General features: G+C 40.8%; 1 protein-coding gene across 4 annotated transcripts in view; it reads right to left on the reverse strand.

Moving 5' to 3' along the window:
- The window catches only part of LOC118125134, a 31445-nt gene that overhangs the window by 5947 nt on the left and 13490 nt on the right, over positions 1-12008 (reverse strand). For all 4 annotated transcript variants that reach the window (XM_047344255.1, XM_047344254.1, XM_047344253.1 and 1 more), the window contains 22 exons: positions 11886-11954; positions 11745-11769; positions 11633-11653; positions 11320-11391; positions 11084-11223; positions 10576-10698; positions 8906-8963; positions 8612-8656; positions 8462-8512; positions 8226-8374; positions 7230-7331; positions 6803-6851; positions 6501-6581; positions 5132-5929; positions 4406-4483; positions 3851-3987; positions 3444-3545; positions 3047-3104; positions 2345-2493; positions 1107-2124; positions 899-1020; positions 148-261 (listed from right to left, as the gene is read on the reverse strand). In XM_047344255.1, the coding sequence (XP_047200211.1) occupies positions 148-261; positions 899-1020; positions 1107-2124; positions 2345-2493; positions 3047-3104; positions 3444-3545; positions 3851-3987; positions 4406-4483; positions 5132-5929; positions 6501-6581; positions 6803-6851; positions 7230-7331; positions 8226-8374; positions 8462-8512; positions 8612-8656; positions 8906-8963; positions 10576-10698; positions 11084-11223; positions 11320-11391; positions 11633-11653; positions 11745-11769; positions 11886-11954 (3561 nt within the window). The remainder of the gene's footprint in view (positions 1-147; positions 262-898; positions 1021-1106; positions 2125-2344; positions 2494-3046; positions 3105-3443; positions 3546-3850; positions 3988-4405; positions 4484-5131; positions 5930-6500; positions 6582-6802; positions 6852-7229; positions 7332-8225; positions 8375-8461; positions 8513-8611; positions 8657-8905; positions 8964-10575; positions 10699-11083; positions 11224-11319; positions 11392-11632; positions 11654-11744; positions 11770-11885; positions 11955-12008) is intronic.

A 12008-nucleotide genomic window follows, 5' to 3' on the forward strand; every position in this document is an offset into this window, starting at 1 on the left:
TTTGTTTTTATAAGAATATTTATTCGTGGCATATTTTATGTGGTCTTAACCTACTTTGATGTGATACAGTATGTACAAAGATTAACAAACACAATAACTGTATATTTTGAATCATATTGACTGTATGATGAGAATTGTGCAGGTCACCTGGCCCCTCCGGTTTCCACATTTCCTCTCCAGCTCAGCCAAGTTTGCAACAACCATGGCCCAGTTATTTGGCGACTCCAACATATCGGAAAGGAACCCGCTGTACTTCTTTTTCTAGGTAATTCAAAGCACACAGTTGAAATCAGGTATACTGCCCTGCCTTACGAGATTCTCAAACCAAGTTCACACTACAAGACTTTCAAAGTCGTGGGATCGCTGTGCAGTTCACACTACGGCTGCCTTCAGACCAGCAATGAACTCCGGAGAATGTCAGGGGATTACCCGGAGTTGGGGGTGTATGTGAGAACACAAATGGCAAATAGTCAGAGGCTTCAGACATTCTCCAGAGGTTTTTTTCTGTCTGAACACGACCCGAGTCCAATGAAGTTAATGTAAGCTGCACTGAGTTTGTGTTACTCTGTCCCTCACACGCATGGTTATTGATTGACTTCCCCAATAACAGAGATGTGCAGTCAGGGGCACCTCACCACGACATGTACCTTCACCACCATCCCCCTGTCTAGAATTCCAGAAGGTTGGAAATCTAATGCAACACGTCTGTAAACCTCTCAAGTCTTTGAAGAGGTTACACAGCGATTGGAGACTGCAGATCGAGCACCGATTTGGCTCCGATCTGGGGCTTTTAGTCTGCGACTTCCAAAACTCACCCGAGACTGGAAAATCAGGCTTAAAATCCTGTAGTGTGAACTAGGTTTTACATTTAATACAACAGCACTTATCAGGCACGTACCACACATTGATACACGTGGCTCCTGCTGGTGAGGTGACTGGATTCATTCAGCCTGACTGAACACAGCTGACAGTAGATTTGCTTCTTGTTTCCAGAAGTCACTGTAATCACCTCGTCTAAGCCTGTACGACAAATATACAGAACTCACAACAATCAAAATGAGTTGACAGGAAAGGAATTGATGTACAAAAAGAATGATAACACTCACCAAGTCTGGGAGGGTTTTTGTTTCCCTTGTTTGTGAAGGCCTGTGACGGCTCTGTGGGGGGACTCTTGTATTCAAACCTGACAGACGTGTCAGTGGGAGTGGCAGGTGGATTGCTCTTGTGAATATGTGGTGCAGCATCAACATTTGACAACATTGAATTCATCGCATGTACAGTCTTGGCGGAGGCTTTGATATTTTCAAATTGACGTGATGTTTGAGTCACTGTAGCCACGGCTGCATTTGTCACTGTAGTTTGAGGTGTAACTGTAAATTTGGATGCTGTTTCAGAATGCGTAGGTACACAAGTGGTTTTATGCACCACTGTGGATCCGGTTTGAGAAGCGGGTAAAGGTCTGCATGAAGTCGCTGTAGTTTTGGTTGCCGCGCCAGGTGTGCTTTCCATCGGTTTCGTCAATGTTGTGGATTTTGTGGTTGAGACCATCCTGGAGATGCTCATGTTAGAAGTAGACGTGCTTCCCATCAGTGTGGAAGAGGCTGCTGTATACTTAGAGGAGGTTGCAGGACAGACGGTGGTAGTTGTCGGTTTAGTGGTGGTTGCAGTGGCAACTGATTTGGCTGCTGTACATTTGTAGGTCGTTTCTCCCAATGTGGTGGGGGCTCTGGTACAGTTGGATGCAGTTGCTGTAGGTTTGCGGACAGTTGCTATCGGTTTAGTGTAGTCTGGAGTACACTTGGAAGAAATGGAGGTACATTTGGTGATGGCTGTCGTGGATTTTGTGGGGGTAGTAGGGGTAGAATCTAAAGTCGTTGCAGTATGAGGTGTCCCCCCTACTTTTAAAGAGGTTAATGCTTTCAATCGTTCCATGATTGTGTTTGGGGCGATTTTATCTCCTGAGTTATTCCTTCTGGGATCACAATGCAAACCGGCAGCGTTTGTCCCGCGTTTGGGTTGAGGACTTGATGCATCTTGAGTGCTTTCAGTCATCACAGACATGGGTGCAGTTACTGATGAAGGTTTTGTCTCAGAATTTTCTGAGTCAATATCCATATCTATCACCTGCAAAATGAAACAACCATATTTTATCTGTTAAACTCCATCAGGGGAAATTACATGTTTGATATAAAACATGAATGCAAACACAGAGTAGACATGCAAAGTTCAAACAGAATTGCACATGAACTAAGAAAAAGCTGGAGTTTCCTGTTTGATCAGCTCAGAATGCAGTTATTTGGTATGACAAACTGAAGGAGAAGAAAATGTTTTTTCCCAAACTGACCTGGAGGGTGTCCATCCCGGAGTAAAACTCAAGTTTAGCATGAACGGTGACTGAGGCCGGCTCAGGTTGAGCAGCAGGCAAAGCTGGGGCTAAAGAGAGTTCATGCTGTTTGTCCTGCTGAGCCAGAAGTGCCTTTATAGTCTGCATGGCTAACAAAGTATAACAGAGAAAAAAAACTACTTAGCTTCAAGCAAAAACAGACGCATGCATGTGTGGTATATTCAGCTAACGTAGATCGTTTTGACATGGGTGTAAAACATAATGACAGGTTTAAAGCTAGGGGGCCCTCGTTTCTGGACTCTCAAATTTCCTAAGTATTATTCTAGATGTTACTTGTTAGTTCTCTCCCTCGGAGAATGCTCTTTGACCTGTTCGATGGAGGGGTTTCCATTTTTATGTACGAAGCATGTCTTTAATTAGATGCCCCTATGTGTGACGTCATTTTATCTCAAGTCTTGGGCGTAAACAACTTCCCTATATGAATGCTTGTCCGACACCGGCGAGACAGACTTCTGCATTGGCTGAGAACGTCTCCGGGTATACCTAGGTACCTGTCCTGACTTGTAACTTCTGTGTAATAAACCTTATTATACAAGCAAGAACGGTGTCCATGGAGATTCCTTCATCATCATCTTCAACATCACTGCTGCTTAAATATACAACACATGTTTACACATAAATCAAGGAAAGGTGCAACCTTACCTGAATAGAAGCTCTGTTTTGAGATTCTCTCAAAAACGTCTTCATCCAGTTCAATAACCTGAAGGTCCAGACATTTTGCAGTAAGTAAATAGAATGGCAGTAGAGCAAATACCTCGGCTAAGTCCCAACAGTCCACTTAACATCAAGCCGCATCATTGCACGCAGTCGTAGATATCAGTTTAAGTATGACTGATTTTTTTCATTAAGATTTCTCCTTTATTTCTTGAAAGAATTCACAAAAATATAAAAAAATGCAAAAGTGAAAAGAAAATTTTGTATCTACCCACTTTGCTCCAAAAGCTAATGAGGTTTTCTTTGTTTTCTTCCTATGTTTGAAAACTGCTACTTTGATATCTACTAGAGTAAAAAGGTTTAACAATTTAGGATGAATCCAGACCTGAGCCTCTCCATATCCTTTATCTTGTTCAAACGAAGCAGCCAAACGTCTCATCTTCTTCCTCTGGTGCTTCCTTGTTGGAGGTGGGATTTTCTGTGTTCCCTGATGCCAGAAACAAACACAGGGAGATGCATCACTACAACAACATAGACCATCTTGCATTTAATACAAGATTGACAACTCTTCATTTTTATCGATCATAGTAGATCTTATGGACCAGAAGCTATGAAGGTGGCTTTAACCTTATCATGAAAACTTTACATTATTCACAAGGCTTTGAAAATAAGTAGCAAGGTGTGATTTCAGTCTTCCACAATGAATTTTCCTCATTTTAGAAAAGCACAAATAATTCAGAGTAGCTAGAAAGGCACAACAACCATTTTACCTCTCCTTTAATGTCGACTTACCAACAGATACGTCCTCTGATGGACAAGTCCAGTAACATGGTTGATGATATCGGGCTCTGGGAGCTTCAGAGAGCAGCACTTACAGAGGTAGATGGGGTCATGTTGATCACAGACGCATTCAAGAAGTGCGTTTAAGCCTAGAAAGTATATTGTTCACCATTAATATTGTGTCAGTCTTCAACATGGCAAGAAACATTTACATTCACAAAGAGGATTTAAATAGAAAACAAGATTAGCGCTCAGTAAAATGTAGAGGTGGGGGAAACTAATCGTTTCTTCGATGCATGCAAATTACGCAAATCGACATATTTATACCTATTCACATCAGGGCTGGGGCGACATAATCGACGTGCGTACCTACGGCGTAGCTTCGACACAGAAGCATAAATTGGCCTTAACACAAACAGTGTTTTTAGCAGTGAGGGCAGGCTACACCAACAAAATATTGATTCAATATTTATGTGTTGCTGGATAGGCAGGGTGTTGTCAGCAATACATGACGAAGAAAGAATCAGTAACACGGAGATCCATCAACTGCTGCTTTGAAACACTCACCCACTACGGGCTCTCGGTTGTTCTTCTTGACGTACTGCCACAGCTGAACTGCTTGTTGGTGGTTCTCATGGGAGGACACTGTGAGAGAGCCATAGATAACATAGACTAAGCCAGTGATTCTCAAACTGTGTGGCGCGCCCCACTGGTGGGGCGCAGAGGCGTAACAATAACAGGTGGGGCGCGCGACCGGGAGGGGGAATGTGAGGCGGAACTAATGTTTTGACGTCCGCATCTCTTTATCGGTGGAACAGTAAACAAATCATTCTTTCGCCGTAGCCAGGGGTCGCCACCCGCGGCTCTGCAGCGGCTCCCTGTACAGTGTTGTGCATGTTTTTTCTCTATTTTTGAAAAAGTACAGACTGATGGAGGAATGTAGTGATAAATGTCACCAAAAGTACTTCAATTAAGTTGAAGTTATTGCACTATTCTTTGAAAAAAGTGGCAAATGTCACAAAAAGTTGTTTGAAAAAGGTTTTTTATTTGCACATCAGAAATTCCTGAAAGTAATGTGAATTTAATGTTCATGTGTATGTTATGTAAATACACATTGTTAAACTTGGCCCATTTTGTCATCATTTTGTTGGGGCAGGGGAGCGGGTGGGGCATGAAAAATATTCTAGCTCCAAAGTGGGGCATGACAGAAAAAGTTTGAGAACCACTGGACTAAGCCATTATCATACAAAACACAAAAGAAAAAAAGCTTTAAAAAGGTAATTATGTACATACCTTTATCGTTGGTAGTCTCGTAACTTAGTTTTCCACTTTCTCTCTGGATGATGGTGGTCTCCAGCTTTAGTCCAGTGCTTGACATTGTTTGGGATTCCTCACAAGGTGAGTCTTCATTGGAATTGAGCTTCTGCCTTTTATGCTCCATTTCTCTGCCCACATCCTCAGCAGAACATTTGCTTTCTTGTGATTTTTCAGACGTGCTGTTTTGCCTCTTTCTTTCGTTTGTCTTGTACATGCAAGTCGTCAATGGTGTCTGGACATCTTTGCACTCTTCCCCAGTCTCTGCTCTATCACCATTGTCTGTGTTCTGGGAGCGTTCTGTGATCTCCCATATAGACACTTCCATATTCTCTTCCTTTATCAACTCCACCGTTATCTCCTTCTTTATCTCCTTTACCTTCTCCATTATCTCATCCATTTTCTCCTGCTTTATCAACTGGCTTGTCTCCACATCTGCTTTCTTTACCTCCTCCATTTTCTCATCCGTTTTCTCCTGCTTTATCCACTGGCATGTCTCCACACCTGCTGTCTTTACTTCATCTGGACACGTTTGAGAAAACACTTCTGGGCTCTTCTCCGATTGTGTGTCACTTGGTGTAAGAGTCTCTTTGTGGGCTCCCTCTGCTTTTTTTTCACCAGAACCCGGTTCCACCGAAGTGTTTTTCGGAGTGTTTTCAGGGTTGTCTGTAGATTTTTGACTGGTCTTCCTGTCAGATCCCTCCATCATCCAACTTTTATTCTGACTGTTGTCTCTCACATGGGCCTCATCTACTTTTTTCAGAGTTTCCCTGGGGACTGAGGAATATATCACATGAAAATATGATTTTAATTATCTGCATGAGGTGAAGACATTAGTAGTAGTGGATTTTGTTTGGCAAGGTATCCAAGTTCCCTAGAGCTGCTTTCAGACATGCACCAAATTTGGGACTTTTTCCAGAAATTTAAAAACGCAAATGTCCAAATCAGTTACTTTGGAGGAAACTGCAAGAAAACTGCAGGAAAACGTTCGTTAAAGTCAGAGCAAGGGAGTGGGCGTGTCGATGAGGTTTCCAACACACGATGGAAACAAAACTGAAAAAGAGGTGACATACACGTACAAGACACAGAATCTACCCGGGCGCCTGAACGCTGTGAATATTTTTCCTGTTGTTGTGAAAAAGTTTGACCGAGACAATCTCCAACTGATTTCTTCATATATGGAAGGCAATAGGCAACAAACAAGCCTATTTTTCATACCTTTTCCAAAAGTTCATGTCTGAAAACGGCTAAAAACTAATGTTTTTATAGCCATGGTAGTTAAGGTCACACTGCACAAAAAACATCTACACAACTCATTCTTCATCAAAATATGTTTAAATGGGCTTACAGAGCTTATTTTTAGGTGTTATGGTGGGTTCCAGCTTTCCTCCCCCATTTCTTCTTTTTGCAGATGCCAATATTGATATTACTGGAACAGAAACAGAATAATCAAGAAACTAGTTCACAGTTACAGATGACAATGTGCAACATTCATGGTCATATCACACACACACACACGCACACGCACGCACGCACACGCACACACACACACACACACACACACACACACACACACACACACACACACACACACACACACACACACACACACACACACACACACACACACACACACACACACACACACACCTGTGCTGTAGGTGCACGGCTCCCTGATGGGCTTATCCAACTTTATTTCCTGTGAAGGACGAAAATATTACATACTGTATGAGCGCACAGTGAGAGGGGAACAAATTTAAATGTAGATGAAAATAAGCTTATATACACTGTGCATGCTTTGAATTAGCAATATCATATCTGTCATGTGTGGAAGGTGTCATAAGTATAACCTGTAGTATACTAACTTCAAAACACAGTTTTGTATAATAATCACGTATGAAAGTACAGAGTTTCCTGACGGCCAAGATCATGGCTTGCTACTGTTATGGTCCATAATGTTTTTAACGTCCACGCAAACAGTCAGACTTCATAGATTCAGCTACAGTTGTGGCATACTACAAGTTATCTTACGTGCACGTGAAGTGAGCACAGAAATGTAATTTCTAAAATAGATTACCTGTACTTTAGATATGGGGTGAATACGTTCTGCCTGTTTTGCCAAGTCCAGTATGGTCTCTGTGTCAGTGTTTGAAGTCAGCGAGCCTGGGTGGAAACGGTCCTAAACACACACACAGGCAGGTCAAATGCTCTGCTAATTAATATAAAACTACCCCTGACAGTTGGAAACACAGAGGGTGGGTTAGGAGAGTAAAAGCACAGATAGGAAGAGATGAAACGTCAACTGAGTAGTTAGTCCTTCATATGTGGCCCAGGACCCATCTGAGTTCTGAGGTGGAAAATGGTCAATAAACGAGGTTCTGAGAAGCCTATAAGTCGCGCCTCTCTATAGGCGTGACTTATAGGCTGCATCCTTTCTGTGTTGGAGAGGAAATAGTGTTACATATCGTAAGGGGGCTTGTCAGTCAGCTGAGTTCTATGAACAAAGGACAAACAGAGTTCAACCAGAGTGCAGCAAAGGATCGACTTCTGCAACACATGTTTAGACAATGGGGTCACATGCTAGACAGTGGGGGCACATGCTATATTCATAAAGTTTATGTCGAGCTGTACCCTAGATGGAAATGTCTGCTATAAGCATAAACTAAGTAGTTATTAAGTAAAGTAAGTAGTTATTAAGTCAATTTCCATTATAGTTCACACACCGAAAAGAAGGTGACCTCCGAATGTGGTCTGAGTGATCGCATTCAGGATGCATTTTGGTGCGTTCAGACCATGTGATAAGATCACTAATCACTAATGGCAACAATACTAAACAAGACTAAAATTGTTAAGTAACTCCATGTTTTTGAATTATAAATGTTTTCTGTTGATGAACAAATAGATTTCAACCTCACCAATTTACAGTATGTGACAGAACAAGGAGCTCCTGGCGTCAATTTCCTGCCTTTGGGTACCACAAGTAATTACTAAAAGTACTGAGCTAAGGTCACCTAAGGTCACTTTTGAAGGAACATTTATGTAATATAATATGATAAAAGGTAAAATTACTCACCAGAAAATGTTTAACGTGTTCCCAGCTGAACACATGAGCATAAAACTCATAACCAGACAGTCTCCTCTCACAGAGTAAACAAGGAAATCTCATTTCCATAGATTGGTGCCGTACGACACACTGATCGAACTTGACCAGGAACTGTTTGCCTGGAACAACAAGGTGAGGTAATGTCAAAAACATCCACAGTGCACTTCTGATCTCTGGCAAGACTTTCTCTTTCCAGTCGTACTCACCGAGAAGAGGAAACCTCCCGTTTTGTTTGTCGTACGTTTCACAATGTGGGACTGCACAGGCATAACAGACAAGATGTAAGATGAAAATTATGAGACATATCATTTCCTTTATCGTATTTAAGACAAAAAAAACTGATTTTTAATACTAACCTTCCTTCTTTAAGAGATTGTGATGTAATTTGAGTCTCTCCATCGCTGTAGGGGGAAACAAATCAATGTTGAGACATTGTCACTATTTATAACCACTATTCTGTTTTTTGTTTATTTTAATGTTGTCTGAGTAAGCTTTGTGGCAAACATGACCAAAGGTAAATTTACAACTGCGAAGAAAAACTGAAACTTCTGTCTCCACATGAATTAGTAGTGCAAAATAACAGAAGAAAGAAGTAGCAATATTTCTTCCTCAACCATCTCTGGATAATTTGATGTAAGACCTATTCTTACCGTTCTGGTAACTAGGTGGGGTGGAGCTCAGAAATATATGGTTTGGGATATCAAGGACCTGAGAAGGAAAAAAATAACTACATTAGAATTAACAAAAGAAACAGACAGTGTGCAGGAAATTAACCTTGAGTCAAAGGGACATGATGAGAGGGAGTTCCTCATCATGAGAGGGGCTTCAAGGACATTATGTGCTCTTTGAAAACTATAGAACCCCGGACTATCAAGACATCATATGCTCTGCACTCTCACTATCATAGGTAACGCATCATGTGCTTTTTAGAAACACCTAAATATCACCGTCATTTCAAAGACATTGTGCTAAGCCAGCTGCTATGACATCATGCTGATGCTTACTGTGGTTGCGTAAAGACACTCGGAGAGGGATTTGTGAACTAAAGCTTTATGGGGTACAACTGTCTTCTGCAGAATACAAGGATGCACTGAAGAATTCAACACTATGCTGGTATATTTTGAGTTATCATTTTCATAGTATGGTACAATATTAATGAGTGTCCACTTCCATAACTTATTCTTTTTCATTGTCTCGCCCTAACTGTATGCAACTAAAAGTCATATAATACCTCTGATGAAAAATAACTCGACAACAACGTATCCCTGTGTGTGGAAAATTTATAGTCCTTCCAACGGAGCTTCTCTTGGGAACCACTTAGGAAAAACGTAGCCTGTTATTGCACATGGAATGAGGACTGCTCTCGTGGAATCACCACGTGCTCTTCTGCAAACATCAAGTTCACTGTTCACTTCAGAAATGATAATAAACTTAGTACTTATATGGGTGTCTGTAGGTTATTCATTATTCCACTACGTTACCAAAAGGCTTTGTGCAAAAAAGACTAGAATTACCACCGTGCAGCTGAATGCCTCCATCAACCGGTGCAGCTTCAGTTAACTTTTCTTTTTTTTTTTTCCAGGTTCAGAAGAGGTAACTGTGACCCCTGAAATCCAGTCAGTTAATGTGTGAGTGACAATTTGTCAGAATTCGAAGCAATTCCCTGAAGGCAGAGTTGAGATTTCACGTTCAAGAGGCCAATCAGAAGCTGATTCATCTCTGTAGCAACACATTCCTATGATATCATTACTAGTTGCCTAAAAGACTGAATTTATGTTTGCATGTTATGAAGCTGATGTGATGGAAATCTGAAAATACAAGAGGCTGGAACACCAAATTTGTCTTTGTGTATTTTAATAGGGGCTTTCTGCAGAAAGGATCAACACAGAGAGTCACAGGGATCTCAGAGTGAAGATAGAGAACAGTCAAATGCAAGGATCTTATATAGGAGAACTAAGGCTGTTTGTCTGAGCCAGTTCAGACTAGCTCTGTAGGCGCAGTTTGAGACAGGAACCGAAACACAGAAAACTGATTTACATGTGTTTCCTTTGGAGATAAAGCAGACACACATTCAGTTCTTTGGAGAGTAAATAAGTAATAAAAAGGTCATAAAGGTTTCAGGTCATAAAAGTTCAGATCATAAACAGTTCAGGTCATAAAAGTATTTAGACAAGTCATAAAAGTATTTAGACAGGTCTGCAAAAACTTACTTTTCAACTACAAAATAGGTTTCAACCACACTTAGTTATTTTTCCACTACACTGATCAAGGATGACCCTAGTGAACAGGTATATTCAAGTTCTTGAAATTGTTCTTTTACCTTCACCACCATCTGCTTTGGTCCTCTTTGCTTCTCCTCTTCCCACGCCACTGCCCTCGAGACTTTCAGGCTTTCCACATAGTTCTTCCAGGCAAAAGGGAGCCTCCAGGGATTCTGGTAGAGCTAAAAGAAAGACAATAAATGCTGCTTATTTCCTACACTAACATTATCACCTGCTCTTTTCATAAACAAACATTGATTTTTGCAGACTGTATCACAAGCCAATCTCATCGCAGTGGTAATGTAACAATAAAATAAGTTATTTCTGTTCACTATAATGGATCAGTTGTGCTATTTAAGATGAATTAACTAAGAAGACTCCAAAAAAAACAATGTGATGGCTATGGACCAAAAATCATTAGATGAATATGAAATAGAAAAAATTATGAACATCATATGCAAATACACACACACACACACACACGCACACGCACCACAAAAATCCCTACCTCCACATTATTGCAGCCAATACAAAACATTAAAGAAGATAATTTAAACACAAGCTCACCAATGTTTGTATGACATGTTTGTCACACTTCATGTGTTGCCTGACTGAAGACTCTGGGAAACAGTCCTGACAAGCAAAGCAAACATAAATAGTTTCTGCCTGAACCCGAGAGCTCACACATGCCACAACCAGGGATGCACCTACGAAAGAAAGAAAAAGAAATGACAAAAATGAATTACAAATTTTTCAGATTAACATTTGACAAAAACACAATGATAACAAGTGAGTCAGCTCACCAGCAACTGGCTGATTCAGCTTCAAGGCCTCTTGGAGGTAACTGTGCAAGTCCAGACTCAATTTTACAGGTGCTAGAAAGGAAAAGAGATTCAGAGAAGAAGCTAAATGAAATCAACTGAGATGTTTCTCGACAGCAGACATGGGAAAAGTACTTGTAATTGTGCCACTATCAATTATTACTAAGAAAAAGTAAACAATGCATCGAGACATGTTTACATCTATTTTTTTTCCGACGTTTGGGCCGATACAGTTTGCTTTATTGCCATTAACAAGTGGTATTAGGTGTTGCAGCACTGGTGGAGAAATGTGCACCTTTTTGGTCTCCATAAGAACCTTCAGGGGAAAGAAAAGGGGGAAATTATCACATCATATTAAAATGAGCCAAACAACACATAGATATGAGGGGGGAAAAATGAAGTCGTACCTTCTTTAAAGACTTTCTTCAACATCTGGGTGAAAAACATTACAAATATATTGTAAGTAAGGTGTGGATTTCTAGCATATCATGGAAGATCAAAATCTTTTTTTAGACTTTCTGAAGGAAGATATGAAAATCTTTACAAACCTCTTTGTGTTTCAACTGTGACACATGTTGCAGATACTGAGATAAAGTTGCAAAGATGACGCTGCAGTCCTGCAACAAGGAGACGCAAACAACAGCAATAAACACACATGTGCTCTCAGTGCT

This window comes from Hippoglossus stenolepis, chromosome 17, assembly GCF_022539355.2.
Source record: "Hippoglossus stenolepis isolate QCI-W04-F060 chromosome 17, HSTE1.2, whole genome shotgun sequence".
Lineage (NCBI taxonomy): Eukaryota > Metazoa > Chordata > Actinopteri > Pleuronectiformes > Pleuronectidae > Hippoglossus > Hippoglossus stenolepis.